Below are 24,895 nucleotides of genomic sequence, written 5' to 3' on the forward strand. Positions count from 1 at the left end.
GTAATACACAAACAACTTGGAGAACACTGTTGAGGGGTCAGAGTCAGCAGCGGTTTTAACACACTGCAGTGTCCAAATTCTTCCTCAGAGGAACTGGAACTTCAGATAGGCCAATGAAACAAACTTCATGTCCCAGGGGAACTAGATACCTTAGAAGATTAGTCAGACTCTGTTCCTTGTCTGAGGAAATGCAAAGCACTGAAGTGCATCTGGAACAGCACTTTTCTCTGCAGCTGAAGAGTGCATCTATGTCTGTAAAGACATGGATGGAGGCAGCTGCTTCTGTCCACTGGAGTTCCAAAGCCTGGGATTGTCACCTGGCAAGAAGGTGCCTCAGAAAAAATTGCAAAGTGCAGAGGAAAGCTCAGGGTTGCGTTTCAAAACACTTCCCAGGTGGTAGCTATTTCCATTGCGTGTGTAACATGCAGGGTGTGTGATTAGCACAGGGGAGGTCAGATAAAGTGCTCTCCTTATTATGAGATGATGCAAGTCTGGCATCTCTGGACTAGTTAAAGCACGAGAATGCCATAGACTACAGGCACTTCTGTGTGGGAGGTTTCCATCTGTTGGGCCAAAATGCAGGGATTGCTGGACCAGTAAGGAAGCAAGTGGGAAATTATGCATTCGTGCACCAGGAAAAAACGTAGAGATTCTGTCCCTGTTCCAAGGCCAGTTCTGCTATCATTTGTAATGTCAGAGCAGGGAATGCAATCCAAGATTTCCATTTCTCTGCTTCAGTGCTATAAATACTCATCTGCAAGATGCTCTAGATGGGTAGCTAGGGAGAGGTGGGATATGTAAGTCTAAATTTGTGGTCCAGTAAGGAACTGACTTTGGGTCTTCTGCTTTCTGTAATATACAGTCCATTAGACTAAAAGTGGATGTTGTCATGGGCTAGTACTGGACACGCAGCTAGGTTTGAGTGTTAGGCTACCTAACATTTGAAACTACAGCTTTTTAGTATAATGTGGAACACGTGTATCAAAGAAACTGTTTTAATGAAAGATTTGGTCTTGCAGTATATGTAAAACTACAGAGCTGTAGTATATTTGGAAAAAAACCAATCAAATAGAAGGATTTCATCTCAGTTCACATATGAATGCTTTTAAGAGTGTAATTTTAAGTTTACATAAACCAATAAACTGCTCATTTTAATATTTGATGTTACACATGCAGCAACTAGACTTAAATCTGGGCACCCCTGAACTTAGTTGTTTTGTGTTTGCATGTTTTGTTGTTCAAGGAAGAAGATGCTTATCCAAGTATTTAATTCCCTTGCAAATTGACAGTAATAAGTGATTTGCTTGAGTAATTAATAATGTGCAATCCCCATGCTGGGCATGAGCCTAGGTTTTGCATACTACTGCCATTTCTTAGATTAGCTGAGAGGAAGAATGGCTGCTCTCTCTTAACATTAATCCTTATTTCTGAATTTCCACATCCCTTGTATATTGACATTTAGCGACTGTGTGCTTAAATGTGTTTGTTTTTCCCTAAAAAGCCTTTCGGTTGAGAGAATTGGAGTGCTCCAAAATGGAAAGTTTCAATCTTCGCCCCTGAGCCCCATCCTATCGTATTTCTGACAATGCTATTGCTATAAATACTGTTTCTAAAAATGTTCGGTTTTACAAAAACAGTAATGGATGTTAGTTTCACAACTAAGTTCCACAGAGTGCTCTTGGATTTGGGCTGAAATTGCTGCTGAGCAGCTTCTCTGGGTGTGTTCCTCCCTTTCCTAGTTTAATTATTGCTAATGCACACAATAACAGCAGCTATTGAAGCCTTGGTATGTGATAACATCATGTAACTGATTGTCCGTTTGCTCATTGCACTGTTTTTACTGCAGAACCGATTGGAAGTATGTCTTCCATGGAAGTGAATGTGGACATGCTGGAACAGATGGACCTAATGGACATGTCTGACCAAGAAGCACTTGATGTCTTTTTAAACTCAGGAGGCGAAGACAATAATATGCTTTCTCCCATGCTGGGTATGGTATTAGTAATGACAGCGTGCTTTGAGACACAGTGATAAATCACCAGAATTGCTCTCATTTGTAATGGATGATGTTATCTCATAAAACATTACGCTTTATGTAGATGGAATATTCTTTATCAGTGCTTTTCAAAACATTAACATTTAGTTCCTGTACAAGGGAGCTTGATGCAAAACTACGTGATATTTCTGGACTGTCTGTTTTTTCATCTAGTTACTTCAGCTTCCTGCTGTATTCATCACAGTATGGATGGGTGATATGTTACACACAGTTTTAAGGTGCATTTTTCTCAGTATAGGATTAACAAAGGACTTTTTAACAAACATCAACGGAAAGTCCAGAATGTTGCTTAGTAAATTTGGACCAGTTGTATACTGTAAGATCTTCAGTGAGAGATACTCAGAGAAGTGGCTCAACCCAGCAGTTCACACACACACACACACACACATATAAAACATAACAGTGTACTAGAAGCTTCTGAATAGTGATTCTGATAGCGCAGCTCCTTCATGTAACCTTCCTTCTGCTAGTAATGTCAGTTAAATTGGATTATGTTAATCCAAAATTTTGTTTATATGTTCTGATGAACAAAACCATATTTGAGTTCTGCCAAGCTGCAGCACGATGAGGGATCTGCATAAAGGTAGGGAATTAGTGTCTGGGTACTGGGTCTTTTAACTACCAGGGAAGTATGTTTTCTCAATTAAAAACTTCTGTACTAAAATGCCTTTTCTCAGAAGAGCTGAAACGATTTTTTTTGGGGGAGATGATGAAGCTCCTTTAAAGGTACTTTTGATTTCTTCTGAAAATACAGATTGAAATATTTTTATAAAAGTACTTATAGTACTCCCTATGTACAGGTGATTAACACCTGCTGTGAATGTGAAAAGCTTACAATAAGTAGTCAAGGCACTATTGACTACTGAAGGTTTTTGTGTTTCATTGCAAAAACTGAATTCAGGTTGCTGGTTTTGGATAGGCATCCAATTCATGCATTATTAAAGTTGATCATCCTTTGAGCATGCCAGTAATTACACAGAATCTAGGACTGTTTTCTGTTTGCTGGGTCTTTGGCAGATGCTGGACCAAGAAGCTTTATGTCTTAACAGCAAACAATCTAACTGGATGATCTAAGGAAGTGCAGAAACTACTAGGTGGGTTTGGTTGTGGAGGTTTTTTTTTCTCCTAAATAGATGTAAAATTTATTAGCCTTTGAAAAAAACTTGTGTGATTTATTTTGTGCTGTAATGTGTTACAGCCTGTATGTATAGATAGCATATATATATGCACATACATTAATATAACCTACCCATGCTGTGATGTTCCAGCACTGCAGCTTTACTGCAGAGGTTGGCTGGACTTGCAGCAACACTTACTCCTTGACAGCTATTCCTACTGCAGTGTAACAGTCTTGTGAACCTTGCTGTTGTGGTTCCAGATGATTCATTTCCCTCTGAATAAGGGATTTTTGTCCCTGGACAAAAAGCCTGGTCCCCTAGTATGAAACTAAACATGCAATAGTCTTAATTGAAAAATGAGATGACTTAAAGGTAGCTCTTCATTTTGCTGTCAGTGGAGAAATGGGTGGTCAGGGCAAGCAATATATTTCACAATTGTGCTGAACACCACAGAATGCAGGTAAGTTATTTCAGTAACAGGTAAAAATGAGAATCAGCTCAAGACATTAAAATGTTTTCAAGTTTTTCTTGCTATAAACATTGCCAGCTTATGGGCATTGGTTTTGCAACATTTCATGATAGTAAATTGAACTGAAAAATTTACTTAGCTCTGTCCCTTCTGAAAACTCCTCCTCATGCTGGTGTACACAACATAAAAGCAGGTGTCTCTAAAATTTCTAGTGTTGCCTCATGATTCCTAATATCACTTGCATGAATATAAATTCATGTACTGCCTCAAGAAGCAACTCAGTGGAGACCTACCAGACATCCTGGGGTGACACAGCCAGGATGTTCTCTGCCCAGGCAGGTTGGTCAGCTGTCAAAATTGTGAATGTACCAGTTGTTTATCAACTTGTGTTGGAATTGGAGTCCTGCCAAGGACACGTTTCCCCATAGAGTTCCTGGGTCCCAGAGAAGCTACTACAATGTCACATAAAGTTGTTGTCCGAGTTTAGGACCAGAATTTAAGATTGCAGCTAGTTAGGGAAAGAAATGTGCCAGAGCAACAGTATTTAGTACGAGAAGCTTCTCTTACCTCCAGATGCTGTTGTGACTTTTTCCTTGTTAAAATTTAACTTGGTACTTGGTAAGACTGTGGGGACCAGTCATAGGGCAGTGTAGTTTGAACTGCTCTGCCAATAGCCTGAGCAGAGCTAAGGTGTAGCGATCAGCTCATATCCATCTGACCCTTCTGAAACAATTTTAAAACAAAATCCCACAGGATTTTTAAGAGTATTTTCTCACTAAAGTTACTCAGTGCTGAAGGCAGGTGAGCTGACTGTGGAGAAACACTTGTATAGTAGAGAAGGAAAAAAGGGCTTTATTTGGCAGAGCACATAGACAGTGTTTACGTGTCGCCTCGTTTTAACTTCTGACTGTCAGGAACTGTCCAGGGAAGAGGATCTAATTTTGAAACTTGAACTCTGAAACTGCAAGCAAACACTGTTAAACTGAACTTGCTTAGAAGTCTTTTTTGCACAGGATATCGAGGAAGCATAGTCTTAAAATCCCATTCCTGTGGACTTGAGCTATGGTACAGCTGCACCAGAGGAATGTTTTTGTGCCGAGGGCAAGAATTTGTTTTGCTTTTGCATCTTCATTTTTAGTCAAAACTGGAGATGACTATTAGTGCCTGTCTTCTAGTTGGTTTGGTTTGGGTTTTTTATTTCCTCAGGGTTTGTGTTGGACAGTTTGTTGGGAGGATTTTCCTCTTGGTGACGATTCTCAGCACATGCTGACGTCTGAGTGGACGTTTATTAAAGTCAGTTAGGAGGATTTAGTGGTCTTTGCTAACAGGCAAACAGGGCATCAGCTATGTCTCTTAACAGTCAGGACTTAATGCTCCTGCCATCTTACCTTATTTACCTCAAGCATTAGCGATTCTAGAATGAGCGAGAGCCATATGCACCATCAGAAACAGATTAAAACCAGCCTGTGGCTCGTATGAGAGATCTGTTTCAGAAAAGCCAAAAGCAGCTTTGTGTTTTGTAGGGATTTTTAATGGTGTTTTGTAAAAGGAGGAAAAAAGCCTGAATGTGACTCACTAACCAATGCTAAGCTAATGTTAATGTACTGACTTACCAATTCCCTTGACAAGTCAAAGCTTGATTTTTTTTGTTGTCCTTTTTCCAACTATAAGGGCCTGACACCAACACCTATGTGAATGAGATAAGTCTTCAGGTCCCGAGCCAGTCTGAGTTACGACAAAAACTGTCTTCACTGTCATCAACCTGCACTGATTCTGCCAGCCAAGATGCAAGTGAAGGAGAGTCTCCAGTTGTTCAGTCTGATGAAGAGGAAGTTCAAGTGGACACTGCCCTTGCTGCTGTAACCGAAAGAAAGTGTGCTTCAGATGCTAGTGATGAAAGTGACTCTCAAACTATTTGAATCTTAAAACCATATCCTTTAAGAATGACTTCTGAATGAATGAACAAGTGAATGAAGAGCTTGCCTGTGTAACAATTTGCTAACCAAGCATAACAGCCAGATCTTTTTACTTAGTAATACTGCCTTTTTACAAATTGCCAGTCATATGGAGGTTGGTTTTTAAAGAAAAAAAATATGCCTAAAGCACACACACTTTAACAGTAGTCTTGGGGCTCAGGGGAGCAGTAAAACTGTTGTATATACTATGTATAAGAGAATTAAAGGGGAAAGATAGAAGTTACTTTGACCACTAACCTTTAAATGGCTGATTGGAAATACTTAAGAGTTGATGTGTAATACTGAACCCAAATTGTTCCTTGCATGTTTTCAGCTGCTGCAACTGAAGATTTAGGATCCAAACCAAAATGAAAAGTTATTTTCTACTCTTTACTACCTACTGTCTGCCTCCTGCCTTTGTCTACGAATGCAGCAGTGTTTACTGTTCTCACACTTCCTATTCAGGACCAACTTAGTTATTGTAGGTGTTAAGGAAAAAATAAGAACCTGAAAAGGAGGAGAGATGCGTATTGAAATGTTACACTCCTTGTGGAGCAGGTATCTTAGCATTGTGTAAACTCCTCTTTCGAGATAAAATAAAGTATTTCTATCCCAACCCTGTCTTTTACTTGACTACCCAAGTATTTTATCCATGACAGTGAACAGAGGAGCCTAATTCAGAAAAAAAAATGGTTATTAGGAGCACCAGTGTAATGTGCTTTTCCATGGTAACATCTGTTTGACTACACTGATGCAGGCCAGCAGTGCAAGGGAAATAAACCTGAATTAATTATAAATTAAGTGCATATATTTTATAAACCTTAGGACCTATAGGCATCATCTAATTGCCATTTTTTCTGCAGTCATTTTTCTCTCTAAACTCGAGGTCTGAACATGTCTAACACCTGTTGCTTGTCAAGTCTCATGCTCTATTTGCAGGGATCTGCTCTCCTTTGAGAAGGCTCCTGGCTCCTGCTCTTCATGCATGGAGGGAAGGAATGTAATCAGAAACAGCGTAAGTAAAAGGATGAGCTGTGATGTAGATCCCTTCCAAAGACTTGCCCTGACAAACCGAGGGAATGAGGCATCTCCTGCTGCTTGCCAGCTGGGAAGTGGCCAGTTTCCTTAAGGATTCACTGTTAGCTGACAAAGTGTTTCCTGACTCCTGCCTGGGAAATGAAGGCTAGAAGCTCAGTCCCTACAATAAGAGATTTACTATTCAACAAGGCATCTGTTGAAAGAAACTTTTCTTGAAGGAGCTTCCTTTACTCTCTCGCTTTCCAGAAGACAGACAAAATGTCCAAAAAAGTTTTGTTTTTTTTATTAAACCTTGTAGTACAAACCTGGAAAGTAAACAAAAAACTGGCAATAAACAACATGAAGTCTTTCCTTACAAGGAAAGAGAGCAGAGCAGCGCTAATAAATTAAATGTCAAACTGTAAGCCATAGTCAGAAGTTTACTGTCAAGAGGGAAAAGTACACAGCAAGGCCATAAAAACCAGACAACCACATTTGAAAACACTTGACTCTGTTTATGTTATTGTTAAATATTCCAAAACAGTTCAGTCTTCTGCAACAACAACCAACAAATTGTATTATAGGACTTTCCTGACAGTCACCACTGGCAAGCTCAGTGCAATATGGGTAGCTACGGTATTGTTGAATTCAATTACGAAACAAAACAGTTTGTGAAAACATTTTCCCTTTTTTATTCCACACATACTGTACACACAACCAGAAAAGGGCAACAGCTACTCCATTATTATTTTTTGTTGTTGTTCAGTGATGTAAGCAGCACTTATAAATGTTACAAGAAAAACCCTGTAAGCATCCAATCCAACCGATGAAGAAAGTGAAACGTAAGGCTTTTCTTCATCTTGTCTCTTTGCCATCCCTCCCCCCACCCCAAGAAAAGGCTCAAGTATTTAAAAAAATTTACAGGCATATGTACAAAAGGTGTGATTTTTTTTTTGTTACAACATGAAGAGAAAAAATAGACAAGATGAAAGCAAATGCATTTTCACATTCAAAAGAAATATGCAGACCTGCTAGTGGCTCTAAATGTGAATCATATAATGAAACAAATTCAAAACAAAAATTAATGCTTGACTGTGTAAAGGTGTGAAAAACAGCAGTGGAATGGAAATGGAATGTTAGAAAGATTGCACGTCTATGACAAAAGAAGCACTTATGGCTTCAATCACTTTTTTTCTTTTTTTTTTCTTTTTTTTTTCTTTTTAAAGGATGCTATTGAAGGGTTTTTGATAAAGTAGCCAACAGCACCAAAAAATAACAGAATGGATTTCCTAATGAAATCAGGCACAGTTTTCCCTCACATGACTCCTCAAGGCAGGCAGTCTTTTTTTCCTCTTTATTTTATTTTTTTTTTTAATTTTTTATTTTTTCCCCTCAAAACAGATGCATAGTGATGTGCTGGTAAAAGAGAACATACTCCAAATCTCCTCCTTTTGCCTACAGTTAGGAAACAAAGTCCATCTTCAGCTGCCATAACCTCCCAAAGAAAGTGTGTATTCACCAATTTAAAAAATTACAAAACTCATCTTGCTGTGACAGAATAAAAGACAGCCAAAGTAAAGCAATTTCTTTCAAGTTTTTGTCTCCTATCCCTTTCTCTCTAGAAAAATCTGCTCACATGACTGGAGAACAAATTATAAAACACATCAAACTTTAACCTATCCAAAAAATGGGTTAAAAGCCTTTTTTCACAGTTACCAAAAAGGCTTTTTATTTTTTTCAGCCATAGGGACAATACAAATTAATATTTTATCAGCCCCTTGCCGGTTTTAAAACAGTGAACATACGGCAGTTTAAAAAAATCAGACTGCTGTATCTATCTATTCTAAGTACAAAAAAAAAAAAAATTCAACAGTTTAATGCTAAAACAAAATTAGTTCTCTAAAACCAGAAGAAAATCTTCTTTAGAGCTAGTGCAAAGACAGCTTGTATTCTACAGCAAGTACTCCAAACTATGGTATAATAATTACAAAAAATATATATAAATTGACAAAATGAGAGTGTTGGCATCTTCAGGATTAACTTGAAGCACTTTTGGATGAACTGGAGGATGAAAGCCTAGATGATGGCACGTCAACTGTCGCTCTCTTACGAGGTCCTCTTTTTGGTGTAGGCTTGCTGATACAGTTCTCAATGCTGCCATTTTTACCAGATACTTTTCCACAGATTTGATTGACAAGACTGATTATTTGTTCCTGTTCAGGAAGCAGGAAAAACAAAACACAAATTAGCAACTGCTCTTCAGTCACTTAAAAAGAACAGAGATACAGTGCTCAAAAAGTGCTGAGAAGCCTATCTCAAAAAGCTGCTTGTACGAAGTGCTGCTCCCCAAAAGCTGATTTTGTAATTTTTCCCACTGCTTCACTATTTACCTTTCAGGCTAATGGTAAATTGCGCCCCACTCTCTATTCCGCCCCCACCCTCTCACACCCAAGGGAGAAATGGAGCCAGCTGGACAGGTGGAGACATGTAGCATTAGCCCAGAACCCAGGCACAGACCTAAATCACCAACTTGAGTTCTGTGATTATCCATCATCACATGTGCTTGGAGCAATTAACTGGACCTTTCATCTACATGTGCTCTGCAAATCTACCTTAAAGAATGTTCAGGCTGGACTGGAGTAAGTCAGCTGAACTTTCAGTTACCAGCAGAGAGAAGGTATCCTAAAGTACAGAAGTTACCAGTTAAAGCAAAGAAGCAAAGCCTCAGGTTTGACAGCATACCAAAGCATTAAATGGCTCCTCTCTTCTGTAACACATATTCATGCAGTTTATGCTTCAGGCTTCCTTTTGGTCATTGTGTTTCCCTCTTTTTCTTTTACTTAGATCATAATAAAGTGCCTTCTTTGCACACCGAAAAAAACCCAAAATAACAACAAACCCAAGACCAGTTTCCTGAGGTCTTGGTAGGACAAAGGCAGAGTTAAGCCTACCCCTAAGTTTTGGGTATCAAAGCCCCCCAGCATCACACAGCTGTGTCAGTACAGACCTCATCATAACGGTACATCATTTTCAGTCCCCGACAAGACTTCTGTTTTTCCACGTGCCGCAGGGCACACTCCAAGCAGAAGACAACATTTTCATTCTCCTGTACAACCTATATAAAAGAGCAGAGGTGGGGGTAAGAAGTGCAGTAAATTGTAGCCGTGTTATGCACACAGTATTGAACTACTGTCTGAATGACTAAACCTGGATTTTACTGCAAGCTAGTGGAAGGAGCCGTAAACATTACACATTGTGAAATGATTCAGAATGTGTAGTAAGAAGAAAGAACATATCCCTTTTTAAGTGCTAATGTTGGCAAGTAGATGTAATTTGGAAAAAACCAAAACAAAACACCAACAGTAATGAAGGCTAAATCCAAATGGTATATGCATTTATTGGCATTTTCTATATCGTCTAAAGATCTGAAAGGAGTAGTTTCCCATTACTTAAAATGCTGTATTGAATAAGGATAAAATCAGCTTAACCACAGGATTCCTCAGCTACTGTCTTGTTCGGCAGAGGTCATATTTGCTTGGCTGCCTGCCTGCCAAGCCTGCACACTCAGCTTGGAATTTAACAACCAACTTGATTTTTTGTCCCCAGCTACTGTTAAAGAGTGACAAAGAAAAATCCCTCCCACGATTACACTTAATCCAGAGCAAATGGACCAGAATTAAGAGGTTCTGGTTGGTGCTTTGTTTTGTTTGTTTGTTTTTTTTTAACGAACTCATTTTAAAGTTGCTTCAAACTAGTGCTGCTTCAACAGTGGTATAAAGGCATGTATAAAGACAGCATATTCTATCCTAGGGAGGGAAATGGCTACATCTGATCATTTACAGTTATATTTCATTTCCATTAAAAGCCTAACATCTATAACCAAAAAAACTGCCGAAAGATGGGAGGGGAGGGGAAGGGCCTAAATATGGGCTCCAATGCACTGTATTATGTTTATTTAAATATCTGTTCTTGGAATTAAATGGTACATAAGGTTGTGGGAGGGGCTTTTGGTATTTTTAATGAAAGTGCTGTATTTGTAGGTGTTCTGCATACAGCTAAAAACATTGAAATGTCACCATAGTGGTTAGCACACCTTCAAAAGCCAGTAGGCAATTACTTCTAAAAAGAGAGAGAAAGTTTATGGGCGTGACTGCTGGTTTTGAACAGACAGTTTGGCAAACAGCTTGACAGATGGGATACATCTACCCTGCAATTTGGCTTGCAGGGAAATTGTCGCAGCATGGGCTGTAGCTGCATGCCTGAGACTCGGGGCATGTATTTGAGCTGCCAGCTCATCCTGAGACCTGTTCTGCCATGACTTACTACTACTGGCAACCTGCAGGTATCTATGTTACCCCCTCCTAGTGCAATGCAAAGACGCTCACAGGTGTCCCAAGAGTGGCTGAGTGACTGGTTTATCCCTTCCTGACAGGGGAGAAAAGTTAGCCGACACTAACTCTTGTCTTCTGTCACCATTGGCCAAGGTGATAAATGTTCTGGCACAACTAAATCAACATCTCTGTGTCTTGCAAGGAGTGCATGAGATGACTCTGTGGTCATGTGCTGCCTCTCAAATGCTTTTAGTTCAACAGAATTTTAGAACAGGGGGACAGGACCCCAGCGGCAGCAGAGGACTTTACCCACCATGGAAAGATAGCACAGGTGCTGACAAATCTGGCATCTCCTCTCTGACGTTTCTAACTGCAACCACTTTCGAGGCTTTTTCTTTCCATCCATCCCTGTGCTGCTGCTGTCATGGCTGCCGTAGCGTGCTGAAGAGTGGAGACCCGCCTCGTACAGCTGCCGCCGCTGCCTCAGCTCCGTGTCCCTGTGAATGGTGTGTGAATTAGACGCTGGCATCACCTCATGCCACCAACAAAGCCACATACGATCACTCTTTTACCACCATCATCACTGAAACCTTAGCTCCACACAGCACAGCCCTGAGTGTTGTCGGAAGTTGGTGCCATTCCCTAAGCATGGCGAGAGACAGCCAGCACCACAGAAGCGCTGCCTGATTTTAACAGCGACCACCGTATCAAGCCAATGGTTCTCAAACTGCTCCACAGAGAACTGGGGACTGCCGAGTACTTCCTGGAGGTTGATGGTTGCTCAGGGCCATGTGGAGAGTCGGGAGCTGTGGCTAACATGACTGTCATTCCTGAAGTTGCCAAAAGCCACCTTGAGGAAGAGGAGCCGTTGCTGTCAGGAGTAACAGCCACGTTCATCAGGAGGCAGAGATGAACCAAGGACCTGCTGCCATGAGGTGCTTCAGGCAGGAAAGGGGGAGCAGGGCAAGTGATTGTGCCAAAAGACGAAGATCTTGCTGTACACCCAGGGGAAAAAGAAGGAGATGTCAATCAAGAATAACAACCAAGCCCTCCAGCCGCCCTTCACCCACAGCGTCTGTAAGGCGGACAGTATCTCCTATGCTGAACTCTAAAGCAGTAGGAGAGCAGGTTGGGTTGGAGCTGACTGGAAGACAGCAAGTGTGGAGTGAGCTGAGCAGATGGAGGGGGAGAATAAAAAAGCGCACCACCAGACACAGCTGAATATGGGTGGAGAGCCAAGCTAAGCAAATGGCACGGGCAAACTGAGCAACCAAGGCAGATCAGGAGAGGAGGCAGCAAAAGACACATAACAAACAAGCAAAACAAAGTAAAGGAAAAAAATATGGTACAGTGTTCCACTTAGTATGGGGTTGGTTTTTTTCAGATTTTGTTTGGGATTTTGTTTCATATAAGGAGCCACAGGAAAGACTGATATCCTCCAGTAAATTCCAACCTATGCATTAGAACAAGTTTGAGAACCACTCTGATAGAGGTCGATGTGATGGTCTAGGAGCAAGCACCAACATTTCTCTTTCGCCTTTTGCACTTGCAGACTTTTTCTCTTCAAGGGGGAAAAAAGAAAGGCACTTGAGCGTGATTATTCCCACAGGGGAACCAGCTGAAGGTAAAGCAGTCAGCACACCTCTTTGCATTTCTTTCTGAACACTAAAACAACACATGTGCTGTTTTCCCCTTCAATATGTCACTGGAAATTTTCCAAATGAACATGCTATTTAGTTAAATACAGTTTGTAGACTCCATTCATCAAAACTTTCTTGACATCTCGAGTATCAGTTGTCACAAACTTGAAAGATAGGTAGCAACTACATGGTAGGGAACAAAAGAGAAGATCATTACACAGGAAACCAGGCAACATTATATTTTCTTTTCTCGCCTATCTTAAGAGAAACCCTAAACATGTTTCCTTAATACTGGAGAGAAAAAGGAGCGTGATTTTTTTATTTAAAACGTTCAAGTTCTAATGCAAGATGCGTTAGCTTGCATGCATAAGCTGCTCATTTATTCAATTTTAAATCAAGACAACTTTCTGTATACAAAGTACCTTCTACAACTGTAATATAACAATCTTGATGCTGAAGACAAGGGTTCCTGGTGCAAAACCCACTACAGACATGGATTGACAGTGGCTACTGATGCCAAGAGGTTGAAAAACTCAAGAAAGATGTTTAACCACCTGGCACCAAGTAGTTCACATAATGCATCGGGAAATCTTGACTCTCAGCACCAAGAATTAGCAAAATAAAAATCTAATGTAAACTGTAGCTTTAATTCTTTGATGGTGCCCGAAGTAGGGAATTCTTAGAGTAAGACATCGTAACCACGGGCAATCTCACGTCAGCTACAGCCAAGGAAACTGCTTCTTCCATGTGTGGCTGTCTTCAAATATGTTTGCTGGGCTTCTGCTTGGTTAAGTAGGGGCAAGACATGTCTGAAAGGGTTACTTACGTCATCCACCTCTGGAGTCTGTCAAGGAAAACAAATAGGTACAATAGGCCCCCAATTCGTTACCTGAGCTCTCCAAGAAGTGATGATATTGTACTCAGAGTCGGTCCATTTTCTTTTTTTGCTTCTGCCGTTGCAATCTGATAAAGCAACTTTTCCATTGAAAATGGTTTGGCTATACGTCGTCTCTTCATTTCCTGGGACAGGAAATGAAAGAAATTGACAGATGAGTTCCTGAGCAAATCTGAAAGTAAAATCTTATCAAGAATTTAATTCAAAATTAATTAATATTATTAATATTTAAAAGACAATAATTAAAGCAAAAAGTAGCCTTTTAAAACAACCAAGAGTTAAATTTTTCCATAGTCCCAGTTAAAGTATTTATGTTCCAGCTTACATCCAGCACTAAGTACACACTGAAATGAATGCTAGCTAGAAATCGGTCCTTTGAGTGGAAATGCTTTGCTGAATTGGGTCTTCCTGTTGCAAGATCTTCTGCACATGCTTTACGTGAACCAGTGCCACACAAAAACACGTCAAAACCCCAAACAAAACACGTGCTACCCACTCATAATCAACTGCTTCCTCAGAGAACAAACACTCTAGTGCCAGTTACATCTAACACAGAGTCACCAATAGAGAGCAAAAAAGCATGTGTCTGCAATGCATGACGCCATATATGCTAAGAAATCAATCAGTATGCTGGGTTTTTTTAATATGCTTTACTGTAAAATTTAATGCAAAGATAGGCAAATTCTGCATATACAAAGAGAATGAAGTAAAATGCAATACACTGGTGTCACCACATTTCAGGTGTACCTTTTTTTTTTAAAGAAGAAATTTAAACTTCATTAGTGGAAAAGACAAGAATAGGAGAGATGTCACGAAAAGGAGAAAAATAGAAAGAAGGATGCCCAGGCATAGACTCATGCAGTTCACTGAAGTGGAGGAACCAACAAACACCTCAAAATTCTCTCCCTAAACATTAATTTTTCCTGTGGAGGCCAAGAGGAGCAATGCAATCACGCTGAATAATATTGGATGGCTCAGACTGCAAATAGTGTAAGATCTACACATATGACCTGCTTGAAGGCCAGGACTGGTGTTATTTTGCATCTTTTAAAACCTAAAAAAGGACAAACTAGCAAAACTAGCAAAAACAGGCAGATGCCAGGGAAAGAGACAAGAGGCAAAAGAAGGAGGGTTCAGTTCTGCTCAGTTCTGCGTCTTGCTGGTTCCTGTCTGTGAAAGCTTTTGAAGTTACATCTTTCCGGTCAATACAAACTGAGTGATTTTGGTAGCTGAAACCCTTTCAAGAATTTTTGTGTAGGCAAATTCCTTATTTACTATGCAGTTGGAAAAAGTGTAGTGTTTTCTCAGTATCTGAAGAGGTTTATGTTTTTGTTTATGTAGAGTCAGAGCATTCAAATGATGCTAACACTGGAGTGTAATGTGAAGGAGACATTTTTATTAGTGGTTAAGCCTGCCAAATACCTACTCAGCACACACAAATCCAAGGATTAATTTTTAATCTTAATTTTTTTCACCCTCTTTTGTAACCCTAATTATATGCTCTGGTTATTTCTTTTATCAGAACCAATTATATGCACCAGTTGCATGTGTTAACTAATATATCTATCACATAAAATGGAATTTGCGGAGCAAAAAGAGTTCAAAAGATGTTCACAGGTAAAAAGAGTGTTCTTCAGAAGCTATTTGCTCTGCTAGCCCCTGCATGGTGTTGGAAGAGCTGCACTGTTAAGAGTGTTATGGGAAGGCTTTTCCATGTTAGAGTGTCTGTTCTTATGCAGCCTCAGACAATATGTCAAGCAAATCTGAGTCCTGACAAAAGCCCACATGGGCAATACACACAGCCAGGATAAAAGCCCACAGTGAGTGGCTGGAGAAAAAAAAGCAAGGTCTGCTCCTGCTGGGTGATAGCTCAGGGAAATTCCGAGCCCAAGTCTGTACTGGGCTTAGCACAACTTGCTCGATCTCTGCATTTATCTGAATTTCTGAATCTATGTGCGTTTTTCTCTTCCATACTGTACTGAAATACACAGGCAGCAGTACGAAAGCAGACAAAAGTCTGTTTTAAAATACTTACCTATTTCTTTTAATGACACATTTTTCAATGTCATAGAAGTTACCCAACATTCATAATTATCATCACCCTGGCACTTGTGATTTGGTCTTGCTATCATATACATCTCTCGGTCATTCATTTTCCAGGCTGAGTAGTTCTCTAATACAGAGGATAACTCATAACTTTAACCATATATCTCTGCTGTGCCTTTTCTAGTTCCTCTTTAATCCTTTTGCAATTAGGGACTCAGAATTGCACAAGCCACCAGAACCCTGCACAGTGCCACACAGTGGTGTTTCTGCTTTGCTATCTATTGTGTATTCTGTCTATTTGGTATCTATTGTAATTCTTAACATTCAATATATTTTTGTTAAGCCTCTCCAAAGCACTTGGCTGACAGCTCCACAGGAATCCAAAGACCTCTTTTCTCAGCAGCAAGAGCTCATCAGAGCCTATTCCTCTGTCAAATTAGGATTATTTTTTAAAATTTAAATTTAGCATTTATCAACACTGAATTTCATCTAACATTTACTCACTTGGATCACTCAGTACCATGAAATCTTTCTGTAACACCTCATAGGTTTAATTTTTGCTGTTGTTACCATTAACATCCTCAGTGTAAAGGATTAGTTTTGCTATTCACTTCCCTTTCTAGGTTATTTATGGATACATTAAACTGTACTGGTCTTAGCACAAATTCCTGAGGAATGCACAAAGAGACCTCTGCCCCTCAATGATAAAAACTGACCATTTGTTCCCATCCTCTGCTTCTCTTTAAATCAGTTATTTTTTTGGTGTGTGAAGTTCACCTCTCAGTCCATGGCAGATTAATTTCTTTAAGAGCCTTTTCTGAGGAACCTTGCCAAAAGTCTTCCAGAAATATTCACAGACTCTGTCAACTGCAACTCTTGTCCATACATACTTCCAAAAGTTTTGAGGTCTGGAGACCATGACCTTGCTGCAAAAGCCCTGTTCTCATTCTTTTGTACATTAATTTTTTTCCTTTTGGCCTTGAGGAAGTTGTTCTTAGAAATCTCTTTTTGGTCTTCATTTTTGTGTATTGACATGTCTTGCTACAGAGGTTATTTTACTTGCGTTTTCATCTTCTGGACACCAAAGGAGTTTTTTCGTCTCATTTCAAACAGACTCCTTTCTCCTGGTGTTTAGCCATGCTATATTTAGTGGAGGTTTGCCTTCTGAAATTGTTCTCTTTTTTTGCTAGGCAATGTGCACGTGTTGTGAGCCTCTAACACATCTTTAAGTAATTTCTATGTTGCATGCAAACACTTAACCCTTCTTTTTGCATTCTGAATTTAACAAGCTTCCCTGGTTTTATGCGAGGCTTTTGAAATGAAACACCACAGTAGTGGATATTTTGCATTTTACTGTGTTCCAAGGTTCTTGATCTCTGCTCTCCATCACAGCACAGCTCTTTGCTAGTGGGGACATCAGGTGCACTTCTGGAGGGCCTCCTCCCCTTTGGTTTCATCTGAAAGCAACCCAGTGGGCTCAGGCTAGGACAGCTCTGTGACAGGAACCAAGGAGTGTGTGTGGCGTTTTAAAGGCACATTCCTCACCCAAAATAAAACCAGGGGTTGAAGGGAAAACGTGTACAGCCCCTGCCAGCATCTTGGCTAGACAGTCAGGAATACAGTACTAATGCCATGCTTTTCCTATTTAGGGCAAGAAGATCAGCACATAGGGATTCTGTCACTGGTGACAGAGTTAAACCTGGCTTATTGGACCGTAAGCTCTCTTCTGTGTGCAGCAATGGTGCTCCAACCAGAAGACTAACTCTGTCTTTCCTATGTACTTCTTCCTCTTGTATTACATTACCAGCTGAGTCTCTTTCCACCAAATTTCTGGTAGGCCCTATACCACCAAAGGCCCTCCTTCAAAACCAGACATTCCTTCTCATTTCCAAATCTCTAGCCCAGAGTGCATTAATTTCATTCAGTATTCTGTATTCCTAAATTTCTGTTTCCTAAATGAGTTTTACTGACTTTTCCCAATGCTTTATTGTCACTCCAAACACATGTTCTTCCACCACAACTCTAAACTTTCTTTTCATCCTTAGTTTAAAATTTCAAGAGCTCTTAGGGTATTTTTTAAAAGCCACCAATCTGATTCCATGTGTGGTCTAGGTGAACCTGACTGTCCCTTTACACAGGCTTTATACAAATTCTTTTATTCCAACCATTATCCCCAACTCCTTGTAAACTGAAATCAATGCAATTTCAGATGCAGAATTTCATTTTTCTGTGTATTAAAGGAGGTTGAGCAGTTATTCAATACAGAAATGAAACAACATTATTTAGTAATATAAAGAGAGTCACTATAAAAAAAATCAGGTCACAGTATCACAGAATGAAAACAAAGTTAATGTATCAAAGGGCTAAAAACTGTCAGTATTGCTGTGGAGAACAGACAGGTGGGAAGTTACAGTTGTTTATCGAGAGTTCATTTAACAGTCCAAAAGGGGAATCTTGCTCATCACACAGAACATCTCACCACCTCTGAAAAGCACAATCCCGGTCAGCCTTTGAAGATGGCAAAGTGCCTTGTCAAAGTGAAGGAACCATAGAATAATTTTCAAAATTTAAGGAAGTTAAGAACATAAGACAGCTTGAGGAGAGAAGGAGAAAGGGGGGGGGGGGAATGAAGAGAAGGAAAAGAACAATGCAGTAGGTGTTTCCAGAGGTTTTTTGATATAAACATGTTATCTGTGGTTCTTGTAAAGTTTGTGAGAGCTGTGACTTCAATATCCAAGGTAGGTTATCATAGACTGGAATCTGCTGGATTTTCAGTCAGCTTATATTTACCCAGTGCAAAGCTCTTAAAAATTAATCAAAAGAAACTGTTCTTCAAAATTTGAGGCACCAAGAGCTTTTTAATTGCTGCATAGTGATTTCTGTCTCTTACAGGAGTAGCATTTCCACGATATCAAACAAGTGTTCAGTAGAGCAATGAATACAGCATATGGAATTAATATAATTGTGTATGTTCAGACAGAAAAGGTTAGCTCAGGATTCTTATGCCTTACTTTATATATATACACAATTCCCACCTTCCCCCAAAATAAATATGTACTAAAATAACCTTTTATTTCAAACTAAGTTAATATACAATTAATATAACCAGGCTGGAAGAATTCCATTAACCCTAAAGAACCAAACCTTACTGTGGACATATCACCTTTAATTACTTAGTAACCACTTGGTCTGCAGCTGTAAATGATCATTAACTAGTGACTTAGCTATAAAACACTACCAAAATAGTATCTGTAACCCATAGTGTATTGAGTAGGATGGGAACCCAATTAGTGACATATATTCTTTGTCCAAGAACACAGAAATATTGTCAGAATCAGGATGACTGGACAATTCACCTGTTTCTGCAGGCATCTTGCCCCTGTTAGTTATGTGAAAAGGGAATGGGAAGGTTATTTATTTACATCTAGTATTGGATGGGCTGGTCAGTGAACCTAAGGATTTTCAAGTTGATTAAAACTGAAATTGCCCTGATCAACAGCTTTTCCTGAATGAAGGGGCAGAGAAACACAAGCAATAAAGCTGCGAGTATTAACTGACTCTGCCTATCATAGGAGCTAACAAGCACAGTTATTCAGATATTTGCACCTGAGATTCTAAAGGTTCTAGAAAACATCATGTAAAAAAAATTAGTAAGCATATTACAGTGTAACATCATTAGCTCTGAAGGGATTTTTGAAAAGCTTGCTTGCAAACTGGTCTGCAGGCATAACAATCTTCTGAATTTTTTCATACATACGGAAGTCTGTAGCTGTCAGTTAACAACTCACTTTTTTGAAAACATTGGATCGTCTTATGCCTTGCAGAATTTTTTTTTTTCATTTTTTTATTTACTTAATAGTCCAGAAAAATAGACGTAGTTGTACTAGTCTCACAATGCTATCGATCCTGGAATGTCTGCTTTGCTGTCCTTTTAGATGGCAGGGCCGTGAATCCATTTTAACTCCTTTGCTCAACTTACCTTGGCTGTTTTAAAGCCCATACTTGTCCACTGGGTGGTAGCAAAGTGCACCGATTCGGAAACACTATAGCCACAACACACTTTGGACACAAAGGATCCAGGAAAACAGACAACAAACTGCCCGCTCTGCTGTACAGTACGGTGCACCCTGATCCCCTCTTTACACAAGATTTCCGGGGAGATCTAGAAAGACATTTAAAAAAAAAGAAAGAAAGAAAAACAATCAATCAGAACTTTATTTTGTAGTTAGATCCCCTTCCTTTCTGGGTACTGCCACATGCTACTGCTTGTGGAGCAAACTGCTCTGTTCACTTTCTCTCATCCATCCCTTCTGCACATACCAAAGCTCAGCAGTGAGGATGGAGGATTACAGAAGTGGCTCTTCTGGAACTAACATTTTAAACTTATACTTGCCAAATGATCTCAAACACAAAGCCTCAAAAGAACACTGTCTACTACTACAGAAAGTAATGCAGGCCATTCAGTTTTCCATCTAGGCCTTTTCCAACTTGGCACTGAATCCACCTTGCTACAACACTTCTGTTAGATGTTAACACAGATAGCTGAGGGAGGGGGTTTTTTTTCTTATGGGCTCCCAAATTTATACTTAAATACGCTAAATGGAAATCGTTATCCACAAAATAAAGAAAGGAGTTAAAAATACTTGAAGTATTAGGCTTCTCCTATCCATGCTGGCATCATAAAATGTCAATCACAGAAGACTGATTGATTAAAAACCACTCCCTTTGTGAGGTCAAATACATTATGGATAGTATTAAAAATGGATATTTTGCACTGTCACATTTATTTTTATGTGAACCTTGCTAGAAAAATGCCATGTTGGTAAACATTGCAAATAGGAAGTAGCCAAATTTTAACAACACCCTCTGCATCACCGTAGTGTAATAAAAACCCCAAAATAAATCCCCAACCAACCAGCTTCATGATTAGCCTTGGGTTCTTAAGTGGGAACACCTCTCCCAGTATTAACTTACCATTACATTACTTTCAAGCATTTCCAGCCCTGGAGTGCCATTGGCTTGCAGCAGGGTATGTACCACATCATCAAGTTTGTTCTCCTCCGCAGCAGGAATGCAATACCTGTTGTTTTGTCAGAGGAAAAGAGAAAGATTTACTGTGGAGTAAATAATGGTCCACAGCTACACAGTAACAGGCAATTCAGACCAGGACATTGATTAAAAAAAAGAAATTAAACAGAGGCTTTCCCACACAGTTCTTTTTGGTAAAACACTGAGGACTGAAGGAAAGCTGTTTATTTAGACTCAGTCTGATGGTGTTCACTAGGTATCAAAGGACACAAAATCCCCAAAACAGAAATGTGAAAACTCAGTGCTCTGTAGAATCAGAGGAGAGAAACCAACGAGAAACCGACATTCATCTTGACAGCAACAAACCAGGTAATTACAGGCAGAATTTTGCATCTCATGAGCATCAATATATGTTCTGCTATCTTTACAATAAATGGTTGTATTTATTACCTGTGCATCAAGCAAAAAGATCTTCACATTTAATAACGTTTTCTGTTTGTAACAGTCAAGAAATCGCAAATCCTTTCTACTCTTAGGACACAAAGTTGCCTAAGACCTTCTTGCCTTGCCTACTAGACAAATCTCACATCTCTCCTCTCCCTTGCAACAAAAGACCTGACTATGAGCAGCCAAAGCAGCAAGAGAGATTTAAAACTCTGCTGGGTATATGCCAAGTTGCACATCCTCCTCTCCTTCAGAAGCCAAGGAAGCAGCTGTCCTCTCTCTGCTCACTGCCAGCAGTGCTCCCTAAGCAGAAGTGACAAGAAATAACATAGGAGTCGTGGGTCTTGGCTTCATCACATCCAGAGAACTGCTATTTTTCTGGCTGCAGGGAGGTGATATGGTGACAATTAGTCACTGCTCTTGTCTGCACCCTGTCAGAGTGGTAATGGTTTATGTCCACCCTGAAGATACCTGTTTCCAAGATCTGGTAGTTGGTACTTGATGACTGTGAACTGCGTAGCACAGCTTGGTGGGAAACGGTGCAAATCCTGGGGTTCCCAAACCTGCCTTGAGTTGCTGCCATGCTATGTTTTATCTGTGACGTTATTTTATTTGGGTTTGTTATGCTCAGGCAAGTAAAAGGCATCTCCAGCTTTATCATGACTTATGAGTTCACTTTAAGGAACAAGACCTCAACCTGGAGTCCATTTCCCGCATACCAGATATACACACAGAGCCATTTTTCCAAACTTGAAACAAGAGAATAAAAGTGGAAAGATTTGGAGGAAAGCGTGCAGTTTTCATGCCATTCATCTGGTCTCTCCAGCAACTTCATAAAGTGTTCTGCTGGCCTTACAGACTTTATTAGGATATTTGCTTATAACAAGCACTAACATTAACTCCATGTGTGCCATACAGAATTATCCTGATTGATAAGTGTGTAGGAGGCTACACTTCCTATGATTTGAACTTCTTGTTACTGTTCACTGTACTGATGATGACTTTGATTTGTCCCTGTTGATTTTCAAGCCAAGAGCCAGAAGATATGACATTATCTACTCCTACAGTTAATTGTAACCACAGTAAGAGCTCAAATGAGCTGTACACAGATTGCCCAGCTGTACACAGATTGACTCCTTATATATATTTTGAAAATGATCAGGACCTTGCTAAGAAATCCTAGGGTTAGAGAGAGGTGAAGTGGAAGAACATCTTAATAAGGATCAAGTTCCAACAGCAATTTTAAATGCATGCCATGTATCAAGTACCATGCAGTACCTGTGTTGCTAACACTACAGCTTTAGAACAGCTCCACACATGTAGTGTATTACTCTAGTTACACTACAGTAACAGATTTGAACCACTGATGAAAATATTTTAAATTTGAGCCCAGAATGTGGCAGAATGCAATCCTTTCTTTTAGAGTCAGAAAACATGGCTGGAATAGACAAAAGATTCAAGCATGCAGTCCCTCATAATGTGGGGCAAGAAAAAGGCATGGAAAGGATGTGTGAAGAGGAGGGGCAGTACACAAGTGCATGGAACTAGCTGAGTACTAGGGCAGGACTGAGAGGAACGAAGATCCTTTGCAACTGGTCTATGCTGCAATTTCACTCATTTACAATTCCTGATGTACCTATAAAAATGGGAAGTGAGCCACCGGTATAGACTTTGGAATGTCTTAAGCAGAAAAAGATTTTCTTCTCTCTTTTAATGGGCACTGAGGATCCCTCCAGAATAAAAAGCTTAGGTCACTGACCTCTGCCCTGCATGCAAATTGAGTTCTCCCCCGTTTACTCTCCAGGAGGTAAAACCTGAGAGATTAGGGTGAGGTGAGCAATCTGAAGGTAAATGAAGCACCACAGGTTTTAGTACCACAGGGGTCTGTCCTTAGAAGGTAAGATTCCTAGATGGTGGGTGGACTTTGCAAGACAGAGGAGAGCTTTGGTGCCCAGTGGCCTGCTTTGTTATCCCTGAAGCAGCCATTGAAAGCAATGCTGTCAGGATACTCCAAATATTATGCCAGACCTAGAGTTATTAAATTAATCTTTTCCTCAATAAAGCTGGGTACTTTATTGCACTGTTAAAAGTTGTAATGAGCTAATGAATATCAGCCTGACACTTCAATCTGGCAGCCTTGCTGAAGAATAGCCTTTACAAAGGAGTTTCTCTTCCTTCTTATGAGTTATTTGTGCTTGCTATCCCTGTTTCATCAAGACAATCATCATAAACACACCTTAAAGTATGTACTTGTGTATAAATAAGTCCACCAAGAGAAAGCAAATGGCTTCTTTACTTCTAATCCTCCTGGCTTGGAAAACCAGAAAAAGTAGCCTTTCCTAAAATTTGGACTGTCTGCATTCAAGTCTGTTCAATCCCAAAAGGCACATGTTTTGACACACACAGTATGAAGCGTGGCCTCAGAACTCAATTAGGGGATTCTTGAATGCCTTCTGTTTGGAATTCGCTGTCATTTAATACTAGATTAATGTTACAGAGAGAAACAGACTCACCTAAGGTTCAGGACAACATAGCTTGTTCAGCAATTTGTCCTGATAGTATATTATTATAAAAGATTACAGATTCATGATTCACAGAAGAGGGAGAGGAGCCATGAAATGCTGTGACAGAAAGTGACGAACTCCCCAAGTCTGCAGCATAATCCAGCATTTACCTTTACCCTTTCCTATGATTGCATACAGAACATTTATTCAACTTAAAATATTTAGAGAGAGGAGATTCCCGCCTTAATAGTTTTCTCCAGATTTCAAATCCTTTTTTCTGGGCCATATGCTGTCCCCGTGACAGCTGGATCAGCACATCAGCAGCATCTGAGAAACGTGGGAGTTCACACTTTGCAGGTGAATAAATAGCAGTTGACAGTGATGCCACTGCCACTATGGGGACTTCTGGATGCAAAGGAGACCCTGTAGACCTCCTTCTGTCACACCACATGAGGAGTCAAAGGCTCCCAGAGTTCCAAGTTCCAGAGGGGAACCACTGGAACTGCTGAAATGGAACCAGCTTCTCACCTTTGCAAGGAGGCACCACTGAAATAACTTTTCTTCTCCGTTTATTGCATTTTCTCTACTTAAGTCACATAACTTATCATTCATTGTTTTCACTGATGATGCTCTTGGGTAATAACACCAATATCACAGAAGCCTGGCTGAAAGGCACATGACATGACAGCAAGCACCTGCTTTCTCCATCATGCCTCCATCATCTTTCATTGCAAACTAAATCATCATGATCTGCAGTACTACACATGCACTGAATTCAGGAAGGGATGTTTCATCTCATTAAGTTTATACCACATTTTCCCATTAAAACTGGACCTTCTAGGTGAGATTCACTCATGCAAAAGATACTACACAAACTCCTGTTAATACAAGCCTACAGAGAGTGACTGCAATCAATATGAAGAAAACAAAACACAGGAATACCTACCAAATGCAATCAGCACCAGTGTGTAAGTAGTCAATGTATGGAAGGTGATTTTGGTCTCGAGACCAGCATGAGGTAGAAAAGACCATGCCAATATTTAGCCAAGGAATTGTCACTCCTAAAACAGAGAGATTGAAAAATAAGTTTTGAGTAACTGCAGTTTGTAATTAAAAGACAGTCTGAGGGGGCATTTAAGTTGAAAATCTTATTCTACCTGTGAGCTGATCCTTTAAGTTTTAAGAGTTCCTATCAGAGTGAATAATTCACAGGGAATAATTTAACAAACTCAGGATTTTCCACTAAGAAAATATCTACTGACCAATTACAGTGCCCTTGAACATACTTGTTTTCTAACAGCTGTATAAAATTTTTATTTTTTTGAGAATTTACAAATACCCATAATTCAAGCTCAATGCCATTGATCAGAGGAGGTTGCTTCATGTTGTCAA

At 39.8% G+C, this 24,895-nt stretch overlaps 2 protein-coding genes across 6 annotated transcripts in view; one reads left to right on the forward strand and one right to left on the reverse strand.

Moving 5' to 3' along the window:
* DTNBP1 (dystrobrevin binding protein 1) overlaps positions 1–8,198 on the forward strand; it is a 71,011-nt gene extending 62,813 nt beyond the window's left edge. Inside the window, exons 9-10 of one of the 2 annotated variants that reach the window (XM_032674703.1) lie at positions 1,847–1,990; positions 5,315–8,198. In XM_032674703.1, the coding sequence (XP_032530594.1) occupies positions 1,847–1,990; positions 5,315–5,562 (392 nt within the window). In that variant the 3' untranslated portion in view covers positions 5,563–8,198. The remainder of the gene's footprint in view (positions 1–1,846; positions 1,991–5,314) is intronic. The other variant, XM_032674711.1, reaches the window with a different exon arrangement.
* The window catches only part of JARID2 (jumonji and AT-rich interaction domain containing 2), a 214,933-nt gene continuing 197,870 nt past the window's right edge, over positions 7,833–24,895 (reverse strand). For all 4 annotated transcript variants that reach the window (XM_032674683.1, XM_032674662.1, XM_032674673.1 and 1 more), the window contains exons 12-18: positions 24,450–24,564; positions 20,502–20,607; positions 19,507–19,689; positions 13,476–13,606; positions 11,260–11,443; positions 9,623–9,730; positions 7,833–8,828 (exon numbers count right to left, since the gene is read on the reverse strand). In XM_032674683.1, coding sequence (XP_032530574.1) covers positions 8,652–8,828; positions 9,623–9,730; positions 11,260–11,443; positions 13,476–13,606; positions 19,507–19,689; positions 20,502–20,607; positions 24,450–24,564 — 1,004 coding nt within the window. In that variant the 3' untranslated portion in view covers positions 7,833–8,651. The remainder of the gene's footprint in view (positions 8,829–9,622; positions 9,731–11,259; positions 11,444–13,475; positions 13,607–19,506; positions 19,690–20,501; positions 20,608–24,449; positions 24,565–24,895) is intronic.

Source organism: Chiroxiphia lanceolata, chromosome 1 (assembly GCF_009829145.1).
Source record: "Chiroxiphia lanceolata isolate bChiLan1 chromosome 1, bChiLan1.pri, whole genome shotgun sequence".
Classification (NCBI taxonomy): domain Eukaryota; kingdom Metazoa; phylum Chordata; class Aves; order Passeriformes; family Pipridae; genus Chiroxiphia; species Chiroxiphia lanceolata.